Source organism: Alligator mississippiensis, chromosome 3 (genome assembly GCF_030867095.1).
Source record: "Alligator mississippiensis isolate rAllMis1 chromosome 3, rAllMis1, whole genome shotgun sequence".
Lineage (NCBI taxonomy): Eukaryota > Metazoa > Chordata > Crocodylia > Alligatoridae > Alligator > Alligator mississippiensis.
In genome coordinates this window covers 23,319,803-23,336,827 of record NC_081826.1, presented here as the reverse complement: position 1 = coordinate 23,336,827, position 17,025 = coordinate 23,319,803, and the positions used below count along the sequence as shown (strand labels likewise).

At 43.2% G+C, this 17,025-nt stretch overlaps 1 protein-coding gene across 1 annotated transcript; it reads left to right on the top strand.

Annotated features, from left to right (window-relative positions):
- Nucleotides 1–10,823: 10,823 nt before the first annotated feature.
- On the top strand, nucleotides 10,824–16,694 carry CCN3 (cellular communication network factor 3). The gene is made up of 4 exons (XM_006263355.4): nucleotides 10,824–11,130; nucleotides 12,387–12,638; nucleotides 14,361–14,569; nucleotides 15,495–16,694. The coding sequence occupies exons 1-4, from the start codon at nucleotides 10,839–10,841 to the stop codon at nucleotides 15,786–15,788; spliced, it is 1,047 nt and encodes a 348-aa protein (XP_006263417.3). The 5' UTR covers nucleotides 10,824–10,838; the 3' UTR covers nucleotides 15,789–16,694.
- Nucleotides 16,695–17,025: the final 331 nt, after the last annotated feature.

The window sequence follows — 17,025 nt, the reverse complement described above, 5'->3', positions numbered from 1 at the left end:
AGGCATCTCTAAGCAGGCTTTGCTCTCTGAAGGACTCCTCAATTAATTTAACTGTAAATTTATTCAGGTTATTAAGCTCACAGGATCATAGAAAAGTAAGGGTGGAAGAGACCTTACAAGGTCATCTAGTCCAGAACCTTGCTCAATGTAGGATCATCCTTGACTAAACTTTCCCAGACAAGTGTCCGTCCAATCTGCTCTTGAAAATTTCCAAGGATGGAGATTCCACAACTTTTCTAGGAAGCCTGTCCCAGTGCTTGATCACCCTCAGTCAGAAAGATCCTCCTAATCTCCAACCTACGTTTCCTCTGCTGCTGTTTGAGGCTCTTGCTCCTAGTTCTATGGCCACAGAGAAAGCTCATCTCCACCTTCCCTATAATCAACTTTCAGCCATTTGAAGAATGTGATGAAACCCCCCTCAGCCTTCTCCTCTCCAGGCTAAAGAACGCTCATTCTTCTGGCCTTTCTTCATGAGTCTTGCTTCCCAGGCCCCTAATCAATTTTGTCACTCTGTGCTGCACTCTCTCCAATCTGTCCACATCCTTCTTGATGTATGGAGTACTGGACACAGTACTCCAGGTAAGGTCTCACCAGTGCCAAATCACTTCCCTTAAATTGCAAGTGACACTTCTCTTATTACAACTTAGTATCCTGTTGGTCTTCTTTGCCACAAGAGGACACTGTTGGCTCATTCAGCTTACAGTCCACTCTAACCTGCAAGCCCTTCTCTGCAGTAGGGTAGCTTCGCCAGTCATTCCCCAAACTGCATTTGTGCATGCAATTATTTTGTCCCAAGTGCAGGACTTCGCAGCTGTCCTTGTTGAATTTCATCCAGTTGATTACAGACAATTTTTCCAATCTATCCAAGTCATTCTGGATCCTAGCCCTGCCCTTTAGAGTGTCTGCAACTCAACCCAATTTGGTATCATCCACAAATTTGTCAGGCATACACTCAAACTCGTTGTCCAAATCATTAAAGAAGTTATTGAACAATACTGGACCCCGAATGACCCCACAAGGAATTCTACTTGATATTTCCTCTCAACTAGACATTAAGCCATTGATGACTCTTCACTGGGTGCATCTATACATTCATTAATGTGCTTTTGGTAATATCATTAAATTTAGTACCTCCTTTGTGAGGTAGTAAACAAGGTGCATTAGCTTATTTTAAATGTGCATTAGTGAAAGTGCACAGGTTTTTGGTGACACTTTAATGAGCATTAAAATAGGCAAATATGCATTAAAGTACATTGTAGACGTGCCCATTGAGTATGATGGTACAACCAGTTATGCACCCATGCTAAAGTACTTTCTTCTAGTCTGTATTTCCTTATCTTGTTAGTGAAAATGTTGTGGGAGATAATGTCAAAAGTCTTGTTAAACTCGAAGTATGGCAACTCCACTGCTCTCCCCTCATCTAGAGAGCCTGTCACCTTATTATAGAAGGGGAAAATATTTATTGTAATGTACTTATAGACTTGTAGTATAAATATCTTCAGCTACATCATACTGTAGTGCTTAAGAAATGCCTATATGCCAAGTGTATCGTCCCTTGCATAATTGCATCAGTTGAGTAAAGAAACTAAGTTTTCCCGCTAATTTGATTTTTTAACATTTGTGGAATAAAGAACTCTAGAGATAAACAGATACTTCTCTTTTGGTGCTTGCTACTAGCAATTAATGCCAAGCAGAGTTTGTGTTCTAAAACTTAATTACTAAGAAATAAGAAATAGAGGGTCTGCCCAAAACCACCAATACAAGTTCAGTGCCTGAACATAGTATTCTATTGCCCAGAGCATGCAATATGAAACTACCAATATATAGCAAAATATATTTTGCCTCTTAATTTTAATACAAAACCATATTTTATTGAGATGATGGAGTGTTCATTTCTGTCCCGGTCTCCTACACTTTCTCTCCCACATGCTCAAACACAGATATGTTACCAGAATGAAGATTTCTCTCTCTCAGTACCTTGCCCTAACCAAATTAAATGTAGACATCCAATAGATTCCTCAGTGAACTAATCATTCTCTTTAGTGCTGATATGTCTCTCTAGTATACTCTCTCCTATGATGTATCTGAGTTCTTACATTTCTTTCTTTGAGTAGAACGACAGGACAAGAGAAGCCATCATTAGTAATAAAATCATTTCTCAAATTTTCTAAAGCTAACCCCCCACTATGCTTGCCCATTCAGCAAATGAAACTGGACATGCCCCCTCTGAAACTCACTGTATGTGATTAAACACTTCCCAGTAGTAGATAGTGTTATTTTTCACACTTGAAATCATCCTTCCTTTTCTCAAAAGTTTTATAGCAAATACAGAAGTCCATGAAAAAAATATCATTGTGACATCTGCTTTAGCACCCACTGTAATGAATTACTCTTCTCAGAACTGTTGTTGCAGGCTCTAAGCAAATTCAGACAGATATTACTGCCTCAATTACATCCATTTCATGTTTCAAGGTTTTCATCACATCCATAAACAGAAACTTAAATTAAAAACAAACAAACAAGCAGCTGAGATTGTAGAGTACGACTCAAAGGACTCTCACTTAGGCCTTCAAATATGCATAGGAATTATATCCCTATGAAAAATACTGGACCACCAACATAATTTCCCTATCCCAGCAGTCAGCACCCTTTGGAGGCTGTGGACCATGCTGACCCAGTACAGATCAGAAGCAGGCAATGCACAGGCTCCAGGACTCAGCTGCTACCATTGCTTTTTCCTGCAGCAGCCCAAGAAGAGCACTCACAGCCAGCACTTTGCTCCAGAGTAGTATGGGGAGAGCTGCTGCTGCTGATGATGATGATGAAGCCCCTTGCTGCTAAATGCTGCTGAAGCCCCACATCTGCAGGCTGGATAAAATGGCTCTGCAGGCCATATCCATCTTGCAGGCTGTAGGCTGCCAACCCTATAGTAGACAAATACCATCAGCTATTCTACTTACAAGAATATCCTGTAACATTGTAGTCTGTCTGTTAATTCTTTTACTGCACTTTCTCCACCATTTAGACTATAGGCTCGTGTTATGTCCTGCAGTTTGTATACGACACTCAAGGCGGAAGACTGAGCCTGTTTATGAGCCTGACCTGTTTCTTTCACAGCTGCTCCCACGCAAGATTTTCTGCCTCACTAGGCAGCCATTTCAGGAAAGCACTTAAGTCCATGCCTAAAGCAAGTGGGAGAAGTGGACCCAATGTCAGGGAATGATCTGCCACTCCATCTCAGCTCTCTCAAAGGGCTCCCTCATCAAAACCCAGGAGACCAGAAACCCCACCGCAGACAGGAGACAAGAAGTGGAGAGGCAGGCTGGGACTGGGGTCTGGGATCTTGGCTCCAGTGGCATGGAAGAGGATAGCAGAGGGGAAAGAGAGAACTGTGGCAGAACAGCAGAGAAGTGCCCACTTAAAATTTGTCCCGCTCCCCCTGTGAAGGGGAGGAAAGGGGAGAGAAGAATGGAGGATGCTGAAGGGTCCAGGGGTTCCCTGGCACACTCCACACACTGCAAACATGGAACAAGTGAAGCACTTCTAAACATTACCTCATTCAAACAGGGACTGTTTTAGCTATTTTTGGAGCACTTCAGAGGAGATGTACCTCTGTAGATCTCACCCTTTGAAACACTTCGAAGGCATGTGAAACACTTCTATTGTGATATCCACACCCTTTAATCTCTTTATAGCAGATAATTTAGACTCTTTTACTGTTGTCAGAGCCAAATTGGCAACTAGCATACCATCGTAGTTCAATATATTTGCATAAAAATAAAGCTACAGATAGTAAAATATTTACTTATATTTGCCCCTTACATGACAGAGGAATAAATACCATTTATTGTCCAACATTAACAATAAAAGTTGTACCTGATCACTTCTGCCTCATTTTGCAGTTACAAAGTCACTTCATAGGAAGAGATGATAACGTGGCCTATAAATAATCATAAACCAACAGAAAAAGAAAAAATAGTTATTCACAATTAAAAATGTAAAGCAATCTGCTACACTTACGAGTCCCATGGGCCAGCCTCCAAATTATGTCTGTTCTAGAGGCCCAGAATATCTAAATACATGCAAATGCATGCATATATCTGTGTGCCCCTAATGTACAGATGTATAATGCATTTTCACAATCTTATTTCTAACTTTGAAAACCTGGCCTTGCAGGTTCTGTGGGTTGTATTTCAGTACCCAAACTTTAAAAGGTGCTACATTGTCATCCAAAGTAAAGGATTATCACAATCTCAGATACCTTGATTTTAGTGCCAAGTTTAAAGAATCAAGGTGTAGCAAAACCCCCAGTTTTTCTTTTTTAATATATATATATTCCCTTCCCCAATTCTTTCTGGCTTTTCTTTCTCTCCCTCTCTATTCCCTGTAGACAAGCATAAGAGAGCTCAGACTTAGGATAAGCTTTAACATTTTTATTTTGGTAGCAAGTTTTTGGTTTGGATATCCACTGTTTTATATTGTATTATTATTAGGTTTGTACTGATTCTTACTGTATATTGTATTATTATCATTTGCATATTGATTTTTATTGTTTCCTATGGATATTGTATGGTTTAGGCCTGTGTTTGTGAGTGAACCAAAGTAATGTCAAGTTTCCGTTTTATATGTCAAGTCTCCATCTTGTGTCCTCTGCCCAGGCATCCCATGTTGCAACTGTATGAGTCACGTACCCCTCCCACGTAAATTTGTTCCTGGATGAATGAGAGTGATTGGGAATGATTGAAATACAATGGTAGCAGGCCTCTACTGAATGGCCTGTAATGACTGGGCCATCACCTCGCGTTGATTCATCCAGGAACCACCCATCTCACCCAGGACCAGAGACAAGAACCCAGCATTTGAAAGACAAAAGACCTTGCAGAACCACCAACTTTACCATTGTACCCCACCATTACAGACACCCGAAACTGCACATCCCTGCATGGAGCGCACACGCTCAGTACACCAGGGGCTGACCCTTGCCTGGGCATGCCTCCTGTCACTAGGGTCACACAAGGTCTGCCCCTATAAAAAGGGGCAGTGAAGACAGACCCAGTGGGATACCCTCTCCATCTGGACCAGCACCATGCCACACCACCTATCCACCCAGAGGCCCTGCCCACGACCCCACTGGACAACTCCTACTGGACAAGGACCCCTTTCCAGCCTGGATAGGTAGCTATCACCCCCCACCCCCTCTTCAACCAAGGACTTGGACTCTGCTTCTCTTTCCTACCTGGACTCCAACCCTTCCATTGAGTCTGTTTCTCCTGCTGCCATTGTGAGTGCTTGTGTGTGTGTGTGTGTGTGTGTGTGTGTGTGTGTGTGTGTGAACCAATAACTTCATGGGGCTGTGTAGTGTGTTGTCTGTGTAATAAAACTGTTATTTGGACCCCTAAGTTGGGTTTTGCTTTACTAGGGTTTGGCCCTGCTCCAATCTCTGTTCCTCGCCCCTCTAACTTCTGTCTCATTTCTCCCTCTCCTGCTTCTGGCTCACTGCCACCTCCAACACCTGTCCTGAGCTCCTCTTTGCCTCCAACCCCCCTGTTTCTTTGCCACTGTCTTATCCCCACTGCCTTTTCCTTTTCCCCTGAGCAACCAGGTTTCTGCCTCAGTTTCTTTCCAGGCTGTCTCCTCCTTGCCACCACTTATCTGCCCCGCCCTCCCAATATCTCAGCTGTCTGCCTCAGTTTCCAGCCCCAGTCTACCTTAAGTAAACCCAAGTCTCAGTTCCTCAGCCAGCTTCTCTGTAGTCCACTGGTTCTAATCCTGGTTCTGGCAACTTTCACTCCCTACACTTTAACTCTCTCTCTCACCTGAATCTTCCCCCAGGTACCCCAAGCGCGCACACACACACACACTGTACCATCCAAGTTAGGAACTTACCTGTGTGTATGTGTAGATGGGTTGTATATGTATGAACTGGTGAGTGTGTGTGTGTATATATACATATGACATTGCGTGCATGATATATGAATTAGTGATCTGTGTCTAACTTTTGGGGTGTATAGTGTATGTGCTTGAATTGGTGATAGGTATGCATGTGCCTAGGCTGGTTTGGATGTATATGTGCCTGAGCTGGTAGTGTGTGTATATGTACCTAATTGATGTGTGTGTTTGTATATGTGCAATTGTGTCACCCCCTCCTGTCTAACAGCACAATATTGAGATCCTGAGAGTTGGCCTGACCCCACAGTGGTACAAAGGCACTGAGTATGGCAAAAGACACAAGATTCAGGTTATGGAGAACGAAAACAAATCACTTTATGCAAATCACCAATAAAAGTTTAAAGTCACTGATAGATGGTTCTTTCAATCTTGATATGGTAAAGAAATTCCTCTACTATCCTTATGTTAAGATTACCATGTTTACACTTCTAAGTCATTAACCAGGAGTCATTATGATCTACATAGATGATAATGTAATACAAAACAAAACAACCCCTAAGATCTAATTTTGCCTTGTGTTAAGTTCTTAGTATAACTTTGCAGCTGAAGTCTAAGATTACCCAACACATGGTAAGTTACTTTCTTTTTTCACCTGTGCTGATGTGAAGGAAGCCAGAACCATTCAGGTAATGATCAAAAAGCTGCTGGGTGCAAATAGCCCAAACTGACCAGGCAACAGAACCATCTGCCTTATGAATTAGGGAGCAAGAAAGGTGAGAATGTCTAGGGGAAGCATTTCTAATTCAGAACAGAGTAAGACTGATTTTATTAATATATATTGGGACTATATTTCCAATTGGCTTCAGAGACTGGAATGGCTATCTTATCTGGAAAAGGAAGTGCTTATATTTTTGAACAAGATTTCTACCTTTAAGCCCAACAAAGGATAAATTGTCTAAAAGTCCTTGTTGCTATTACTACTCTAAATTATAGGGCTTTCCTGTAATAAATGTAATTATATCTGTATTTATACATATAAAACCTTTAAAGTCTTTATTAAGAATCCATAAAAACAGTTAGGTTTATATATATGAAACACTTTGGTCAAACTTAAAAAAACCAAAAACAACTTTCTCTGAAGTTTTATATGAGGAAACCTTTTGCTTAATAGTCTCTAGATGGCTTTAAAGAGTGGTGTGAAATGACCTTATTGGTGGGGAAGTCAGCTGTAATATCTTAGGGTGACTGAACTTACTGAGTGCTTCCTTTTCTGAGATGTTCACATAAAGAGAAGACATATCCTCTGCATATCTCCCTATTTTGTGGTGCAGGAGCCCAAAAATCACAGGCACAGCATACCTTATTAGCTACTCCAAGATGGAAGACTTAGCAAGCTCTTATCAGCTAGTTTAAAGGCATTGCTTACAACTTGTCTTGCGGGTACAAGCGCACAACAGCATTGCAAAGAATTGCTTTGTATTGGCTGAGAAAGCTGAGAGGCAAATATAAAAAAAAAGATGGGGGCAGGGAAAATGATCTATTAAGTTGGGCAGGGGTGGCCAACTTGTGGCATGGGTCCCACAGGTGGCACAGGCAGCCTCTGTGTGTGACAAGCAGCAGAGGAAACAGGCAGCACAGCAACAGATAAGGCCGGAAGCAGAAAGCAAAAAGCAGCAAATTGGGCAGAGAGCACAGGCAAAGAAGCAGAAAGCAGAGCAGCAGATCAGGAAGGGGATCAGAGTATCACTTGGAGAGGGTGTGGGCTAATTTGTGGTTTGCCTGCCAAAAAGGTTAGCCTTGACTGAAGTAGGAGATGGTGGCAGGAAACTCAAGTTCACACCAAATATTGTTCAGCTCTAACTCTGATATAGTCAGTGATACCATCTGGTTCCCTGCTCTTGCGTGCGATGAAAGATAAGTGGGTTCTGTCAACCAGGATGGTGAAACTTGCTCCAGCTAGGTCCTTAACAAATATAGCTGTTGCCAAGTTACCTCTAGGAAGTGGCAGGGATGTCTTCCCAATCAAACATACCTCTGTTGATTCCAATTATAGCAGCTTCCTTCTGTGCTGAGAAACAACATTGCTCCAGCCATCTTATAGCCTCATTAGGTTACACCTGAAGACATCCAATTTCATCAGGCTATGTCTAATTTTTATTCTGAAATAATTTTATTTAATAAGCTGTGCTGAACTCTTAATTATTCCCTCCCCCAAATGACTGGAGATACTGACCTTTTGCACAACAGGGTCTGCCTGTGGCATGTCACAGCTCTTGGAGAGTAAAAGTGCCAACTTCCTTATCCTTGGCCTAAATTTGGCCCCTTATTATAAAATAATTTCAGGGGGAGTTACTTCTGTAAAACATTCCAAAGGTTTGATGCATGTGGTTCTGTTCATTCCAGTCATACATGTCAAATATTTAGTGATCGGCCTGTTCACCTCGTCAGCTCATTGGGGGTGAGGTGTGTCTGTTCCACAAAGTGAAAGTAAAGGGGTCTGTGAATTTCCATTCAAACAAATTGATGCAAATATGCCTGCTTGTCTGTAGATACAAATAGTGAATGCTGGGCCTCTGAAACCAGTCATGGAAAGTTGTAACGCCATCCAGTGAGTGACAGACACTCTCTCTCCCATGCATATTCTGTATGTATATCTATTAGTGAAACAGGATTGTTATATTGGTAAGTTTCTGTTTTTCATCCAAGAACTGTCTAACTATTTACAAATATTAACTGGAGAGAGGAAACTTTTTATTACTGTAGCACAGGGGTTCCCAAAATGTGGTTCGTGTAGCCTTGGGGGTATGCAAGACATCTCTGGGGGGTACATGGGAGAAATTGTGTAATGGTGGATTTAATTTTCATTATAATAATAATTGGTTTTTAAGGGGTTAAGATATAAAACATATGGTGGTAGAGGTGCATGGGCAGCAGGTAAATCTGGAAGGGGGGACACAATAAGAAAAGGTTTGGGAACCTCTGCTGTAGCAACATAAAGCCCCAGATGAGCCCCATTCAGCTAGGTGCTACCAAAACAAGCTGCATATCACCATTTCTATACTAAAGCTCCTGTGCTGGCAGTGCTTGTAACATAAATAAAATAACCCAGTGGTCTTCTGCTTCATCAGCCCTTTTAATTAATGGGGTTTAAACAAAACCAGGCCACACTTAATTTGAAGGACAAAAATAAAAACTGCATAAAAGAACTTAAGGAAACTGCTTGGTTTGTTGTGCTCAGTAACCATAGAAGGCACAGAACGCAGGCAAGCATCTGTCTTTAAAGACCGACAGCTGGGACCGCCAACCCAGGCAACATTACAAAACCAGTGTGTCATGTGCTTGAAGCATGTGCTTCAAGTGAGTGAATCAAGTCTGTCATCTGCTGGCTTCTCAAACTCTCTGTTCTCATTCTCAGGCTCTTTCTTAAAGCTCTGGGGTGAGGACTGTCGGCACAAACTCTACAGCATGGACGAAGCAGGAGCCCATGGTCCTTTGGGAATCCCGGCTGCAATGCTTCTTGCCTCCTTTAACCTTCATAGGCAGGGGCTGGACTCTGGAAGACCCCTGGAGGTCCCTCCCCACCCTACTTCTCTCTGACTTCTTTTTCTAAGTCCACTTCAGTTTTCCTTTAGAAGGAAAGAGAGACCCGTGCCTGACAACTGGCAGTCAGAAATGCCTACTTTAGAACTCTTGGTTCAGAAATGATACCTTTTATTAGACCAATGAAGAAATAGCAAAAAAAAAATCTTTTTCTGCAAGCTTTCAGGCACACACACCCTTCCTCAGGCTCAGTCAGTCTGCAGCTGGCAGTCAGTCACCTAATGCCCTGGGGAAAGGTGCTGAGGATTTCTGGTGCGCCTAGGAGCTGAACTGAACACATATAGGCCCAACGCTGCTACCCAGATTTTCAGCTGGAGCCACCCAGTCCTTTACCCAGCAAGCAGCCAAGCCAGCTTCACTGATAAAGGAATCAAGCTCCCGGCTCCTTCCCAGCCAGTGGGCAGCACACACCTTGCATGCTCTAGGGGCTACAGCACCACCTCGGGGTGGGTCTCCCAGAGATTCTTCATTATTATTATAATGAAAAACCTGGATTTGTTTTTGCTTTGATCTTAACCTGAATAATAGAGTGGAGAAGCTGGAGGGAGTGCAGAGGAGAGCCATGTGAATGATTAGAAGACAAGAGGGAGAGGCTGAGAGGCATGGCACTCTTCAGCCTGCGGAAGCGCAGGGTCAGGGGTGACTTGGTGACAGCCTATAAGTACATAAGGAGTTTGCACCGAGAACTGGGAGAACGCTTGTTCACCAGAGCACCCCATGGGAAGACTAGGTCCAATGGTCACAAACCATTTTAGGTTGGACATAAGGAAAAACGTTACTGTCCCAGTCCCCAGGGCCTGGAATAAACTCCCCCAAAGGTGGTGCAGGCACCTACTCTGGATGTCTTTAAGAAACACTTGCATGCCTATCTTACTGGGATCGTCTGACCCCTGCACCCCTGCATCTTGCTGGGATCGGTTCACCTCCTGCTGACTGCCTGCCCCTGGGCCAGGGGGCTGGACCCGATGATCTTGCGAGGCCCCTTCCAGCCCTAGTGTCTATGAAAACGATAGGGCGAGACCCCTAGCATATTAGTAAAGCTTCTGGTTACTTTTTAACTTGGAGAAAAAATTGTCGCGTGTCACACGTGAGCTTGCCATCCGCCCCGGGGGTGGGGGGGGGGGGTCCCAGCTCGTGGCTCTCTGCAAGGAGCATAACTGCGGGTCCCCCCGGGCGGGTGGGCCCGGGGCTCCCCTGCTCCCCTCCGTGCACCAGCCCTGGCCGTGTCCCGCGCCCCGCCCCGCCCCGCCCCGCCCCGCGCCGCCCCGCCCGGGCTCCCCGAGGGGCGGCCGCTGCGCTGCACATAAGCGGCCGGGCGGGGGGAGCCGAGCAGCAGCAGCAGCAGCAGCATGGGGCTGACGGGCGGCTGCCTGCTGCTGCTGCCGCTCCTCGGCGCCCTGCGGGCCGGGCCCGATGCGGATGCGGACGCGGAGGCGGACGCGTGCCCGGCGCAGTGCAGCGCGCGCTGCCCCGCGGAGCCGCCGCGCTGCGCGCCCGGGGTGCCGGCCGTGCTGGACGGCTGCGCCTGCTGCGCGGTGTGCGCGCGGCAGCGGGGCGAGCGCTGCTCCCGCCGGCAGCCCTGCGACCACGGCCGCGGCCTCCAGTGCGAGCGCAGCCCGGGCGCGCCCGGCGTCTGCATGGGTGAGTGCGGCCCCGCTCCGCCCCGCTGCGCTGCAGGGCTCGGCTCCCTGCGCATCTCTTCACCCCGCAGGTGTGACTGAGCCGCCTCGCACCGCATGGGTCTTCAGACCCCTGAGCCAGCCCTGCGATGCCCCTTCTATTTCCCAGCCCCCCCATTTGATTGATTGATACTTTTTTTTGGTAGAGATTTGATTTTTATAATGGGTGCCTATTGGGACACCGAGGTGTTGGAGCCTTACCCTTGTGCGAGGGAGCGGGGGACGCAGCTTCTCAGGAATTGGCTAGGAAGAGCTGTAGGAGCGCCCCAGCTAAGGCATCTCCTCTAGAGACCCGGCCCAATTGGCTGGTGGAAGACATGGGCGTCCCTCGGACTCGTTCGGTTTCTGTCCCGTTATAAAACGGCGCTGTGCTTCGCTAGGGAGCCATGCAGCTGGTAATATTTACATTTTCCGCTAGTTAAAAAAAAAAAATGTCATACCTCCAGTGTGGTTGTATTCGCTCGGGTGTAGAACCGACCGACCGTGATGGATTGGAGGCATGGTCAAGATGCCGAGGAAGGCTAGATCTTGCTTTATAAATCTGAATAGAAGCTGTATCTTTAACTATAATGACCGTGGGACCCGTGAAACAATATCTTTTTTTACTCTTTTTGCCTAGTTTGTATTTAAAATTTTTTTTTTTTACTTTATATGTAATCTAGCAAATGAGTGCACCTTCCAGGAAACCTATATTTGTTTTTGCTCTGATCTTAACCTGAATAATATAGTGAGAGACCCTTAGCATATTAGTAAAGCTTTAGGTTTCTTTTTAACTGGAGAAAAAATGGTGTGGCACATGATCACATGTAACACAATACATCTGCAGCCCCCTTTTTCAAAATCCTAAATTTGCCCATGGCTTCTGGAGCCCATTCTGCACTGACATGGATAGCCTTGGAGGAGATGGGGCACAGGCCAGGACCTGGCACTGTCTCCTATCTCTCTGTGTTGAATAATAGCTGGGAGGTGGGCCTGTGTAAGGGTCCCCATGCCCTTGCCCACCTCCGATCGCAGCCTGGACACCTGTTTCTCAGGGCTTCCTCTCACTGCTGTTATCTAGGGCTCTTTACAACCTAAGCAGAGCCAGGACGCTGGTGACACTTATCCCCTCAATTGCAATATTACTCCCCCCACCACCAAATTCTGAGCAGGGCGGATAGCACTAAGTGACCCACTGTCCTGCTTTTACACCTAACTTGTACTTTCCCTTTCCACTAGTGCTCGAAGGAGACAACTGTGTGTTTGATGGGATTATCTATCGCAGCGGAGAGACCTTCCAGCCCAGCTGTAAATACCAGTGCACCTGCAGAGATGGGCAGATAGGCTGTGTGCCCCGCTGTAACCTTGACCTCCTGCTTCCTGGCCCGGATTGCCCTTTCCCCAGGAAAGTTGAAGTCCCTGGAGAGTGCTGTGAGAAGTGGATTTGTGGCCCTAAGGATGAAGTGATGTTAGGAGGTTTTGCTATGGCTGGTGAGAAACTCAGACCAGATTTTTTCATTGTACGTTCACCTTAGTCACACAACAGCTCTGTATTAGAAACATCCTCTTATTAAAACTAGAACTCCACTTTCCAGGTTTTCTTTAAAAGCCAAGCAAAGTCCATAATGGCTAGGCAAATAACCAGGAATTATTGCAAGCAACCAGGAATTGCAAAGACATTAAACTATATTCAGAGAAGACCACGTGGCTATTTTAAAAGCAATTGGCTTCTCTTTCTTTTCAGTGTTCACCCCCCAAATATTAGCAATTTAGTATAGTGTATAACACTGGTTCTCCCATAAATAACACTGGATAGGGACCAAGTCCAAATCTTGCAGACATACTCTTAATTTTTTCCATCTTCAAATCAAGGAGTTGGGTTCAGTTTGTTCTCTTTTAGACTTTGCTACTGACTTTCTAAGTGGCCCTAAGGAAATCATTTAACTGTGCTGATTCCCAGTTCACTCATCTGAAGAACAACAACATAGCCTTAATGGTACGTACATGACAGGGAACTTGAACTCTGGATAATTTGAGATATGCTATGAACTCGTAGATGAAGGGCACCATGTGACGCAAGTACAAAAAAATTGCCACTTTTATCCAATGCTTCCTTGTAGAGGTTCACTTTTTATTGGTGGCAGGTTGACCTGTACACTACCTGTACTGGGGTGACATGGTATTGTCCCATCTTTTGCAACTGGCTAGCCCATTAAAAGGCCAGTATTTTGGAGCCTTATCTTTTATAAAAGGGGAGAGAATTCCTTCTCAGGAATTTTGCAGAAAGAGCCATAGGAGTGCTAGAGCTAATGCATCTCCCTTAGAGACCAAGCCCAATTGGCTGGCTGAAAAAATGGGAGTCCCAAGGTCACTTGAATTCATTCTGTTTCTGTCCCATTATAAAACCGTGTCATGCTTCACTAGTAAACAGTACATCTAATAATATTCACATTTTACAGCTTAACAAATGCTTTGATGGCAGTACAGCAATATAGCATTGATTGCAATCTTTACAGACACTTTGTCTAATCATAATGCGTCAGGATCAATTGACAGTCTCTATAAACTTCCTCCAGAAACTCAGTCTGTTTAATAATTGACAAGAGTGCTTTCTTCCTGTAGCCATAACAACATTATTTAATTTCCATACTATTTATTAGAATTTGATATCTCGAAAGGGCATGTGGCTTTTGGACTTGTGATTTAAGTACCACAAACTAATGCCTGAGACTTTCTGTGGGAAAAAGATAAACATTTTGTAAAATATAGTCACAAACTTGATTTGGCAAATGATAAAATTGTTGTCACAACTAGCACTGACTATCACTAAAGTTCTGCAGAAATGAACCAAGGACTCCATGGGTATGAAGCCTAAACTAATCTCTCCAAGCAGGGGAGGCAGGGTTAGTGTGCATATACATACTCCGTTGACTGTACCAAGAAGTACCCATTGTCTTGATTTAAATGGAGGATTTTGATCACTAGCACTGCTAAGAAGCCACCTTTTAAAATGCTGAAAAGACAAATCTGCAGTATAAAAAAAAAAAAAAAAAATCACTCTAATAACTAGCTTTTGAAGTTGCCAAATCATATTTCAAAATCATGGATTTATCTTGTTCACTGTATAATGAACTGGGTGGAGTTAAAATATTCTGTGAAAATCCAATGTCTTTCTCATCATGGAAGATTGCGGGTTTTTTTTTTTATTTCTAGCATACAGACAAGAAACCACAGTTGGAATTGATGTGTCTGATTCGAGTTCCAACTGTATTGAGCAGACGACAGACTGGAGCGCCTGTTCCAAAAGCTGCGGAATGGGGTTTTCTACTCGCATCACTAACAGGAATCGACAGTGTGAGATGGTGAAGCAGACACGTCTTTGCATGGTTCGACCTTGTGAAAATGAACAGCCAGCTGATAAGGTATGATCTGAGCACTGGCTAGAGCTACGATTGTCAACCAGGGTGCCAGGAGATCCTTATGTGGGTGCCACACAATATTAGCACTGGTAGGTCTTCAAATCTATACTTGATTCACAAGATGAAACCCAGAGATTTCAAATAGAAATCCAGAGTGTCAAGCACATTGTGGTCTCTCTGAGTTTTTTGCAGCAGAAGAATTGCCCTACTATTTTTCTGTAGTCAAAAAATGAATGAAAAGTAAGAGCTGGCATTTTATGAGGAGTGCCTTGGGTCTAAAAAGTTTGAAAACTACTGGGCTCTTTGTCTTGTTTCCTCAAGCTAGTTTTTTCTGAAGTAAAAAATAATGCTCAAATTGTATTTGCAATTAACTGATATATAAATGATCTGTTTCCTTAACACTATGCATTATAGAAATTTTGGGTAGTGAGGATATCCAGTAGCTGATGATGAGTGCTGTCAGTTAGTATAATGTTTTTAGCATCTTGTATTATAGGTACTGAATACGGTGATGTAGCGTAACTGAGTAGTTGTTCAACTTCACCTCTATTTAATATAGCTCCATTCACTTAAAATGTTAAATTCTGAGTTTGTAATTTGGTCCTGAATATAATTTCTTTATGCTCATTCTGTTGCCAAAACTAAGTCTTATGAAAAAAATTTTGTTAAGTTACCAAAGGCATGCACACTATGAGAATTAAGGTGTCCATGTCAAAGGTCACATGGGGGGAGAATTGGTAAAGAACTTTATTGGAAAAGCTGAGACTTATTGGTATAGAGCCAGTGAAGAGACAGGAAACAGGCCCATGTCTTCAAAACCTACAGCAAGCCTTGTCATATGTCCACGACTTTGTTCTGTGTGATTCATTAGGATATTAAGACTTACCATGCTACTCACACTTAATGTCGCTTCATGTCCTCTTTTCAGAAAGGAAGAAAGTGCATCAGGACAAAGAAATCACTGAAGGCTATTCACTTTGAGTACAAGAACTGCACTAGTACACAGACCTACAAACCCCGTTATTGTGGGCTTTGCAATGATGGGCGATGCTGCACTCCACACAACACCAAAACAATCCAGGTTGAGTTCCAGTGTCCTCAGGGCAAAGTCATCAAAAAACCAGTGATGTCAATCAGCACCTGTGTGTGTCATAAAAACTGCCCTCAGAATAACGCTTTCTTTCAACAGCTGGATCCAATGTTCAATGGAGCGAAAATATAAAATATTATTTATATTGAGTGACTTGGAATGTACAAATAGTTTTATATAAAACTTGACCCACAATCAGCTGAATGTAAGAAATGTACTTGTAAAATATCTATTTTTCTTCAAAGTCTCAAGATTTTTTCTTCATTGAACTATGGCCAGTTCAATACCTCATGTTACATTTAGAGACGTCTGTTTTGTTTAGTGTCTTGGATTGTACCTTAAACTAGAAGGTAAAGATGAGTGGGCAAATGGCAAATCTTTCTCCTTAGAAAAAATTAGGCTTTCAGGGAAATCTGGTTTCAAGGGCAATAGGGCAGGAGTCCTTTAATAGCAAAATGATTCCTTGGGAAAATGCTTGATTCGATACTGTTTGAAGGTTCTGTGTTCTTGTCCTCTTCTATGCATAATGTACTAGCTCATTTAATGTTTTTACATAGTTTGCTGTTTTAACAAATTATTACTGCAAAAATCCCATTGGCAAAGAATGCTTTGCTCTTGGACCCATGTACTATTCTTTGTTTGCACACCTGATTTTTATTTTATTTTTTACTGAAAATCAAGTGCAGTATATGGTCTCAAGAATAACATAAATGGAAGTTTTGATACCAAGATACAGAACACAGATGAGAAGAAGCTACACTAAACTCTGCTGCTACTTCAGCTGCAATTTGAGCCCAATCCAAACCCCATTAAAGTTGATTATCTCAATGGAATGTGGTCCAAAATATGTATACTTATCACAATACACATAAGATGCAAAGAAGTAAAAGGCTTGTAAATTCTGAGTAATGTTTGTATTATAATGCTCCATTTTACAGAAAAAGGAATATATGTAAATAGAAACTGTATATATTGTAATATAGCTTATTGTAAATGTCTAAGTATTAGTAAATAAAAGCTTTACTATGTAATAAGAAATCCTGTTCCATCAGTTGTCTTCATGCTAAACACTTCACAAAAGGTGGGATGGGTAAAAGTCAGAACTCAATTAAAAACAGACCCCAGAAATTAAAAATTGCTTAGCAATTTTCAAAACTTAATGCGTCTTTTCTAATAATGATCCAATATATTGATTCTGGAAATGGGTGAATAATCTGTGGGGAGGGTAGGTGTGGAAAGTTTCTATCTGCTCAAAGGTATTATACGGTACTTGAAAGGAGTTTATTCCCCAAGGAAGCGATGAGTCTGGACAGAATGTGACACAAAGTCTTCTGGTTGTGAAGTTTTGGCCTGTGGTTGTGCATTGTTT

Excerpts from the sequence above, each read along its gene's own strand:
- CCN3 (XM_006263355.4), top strand. The coding sequence starts at position 10,839 with ATGGGGCTGACGGGCGGCTGCCTGCTGCTGCTGCCGCTCCTCGGCGCC. Across the intron at positions 11,131-12,386 it reads CGCGCCCGGCGTCTGCATGG|TGCTCGAAGGAGACAACTGT; the intron begins GTGAGTGCGGCC and ends CCTTTCCACTAG. Across the intron at positions 14,570-15,494 it reads ATGAACAGCCAGCTGATAAG|AAAGGAAGAAAGTGCATCAG; the intron begins GTATGATCTGAG and ends TCCTCTTTTCAG.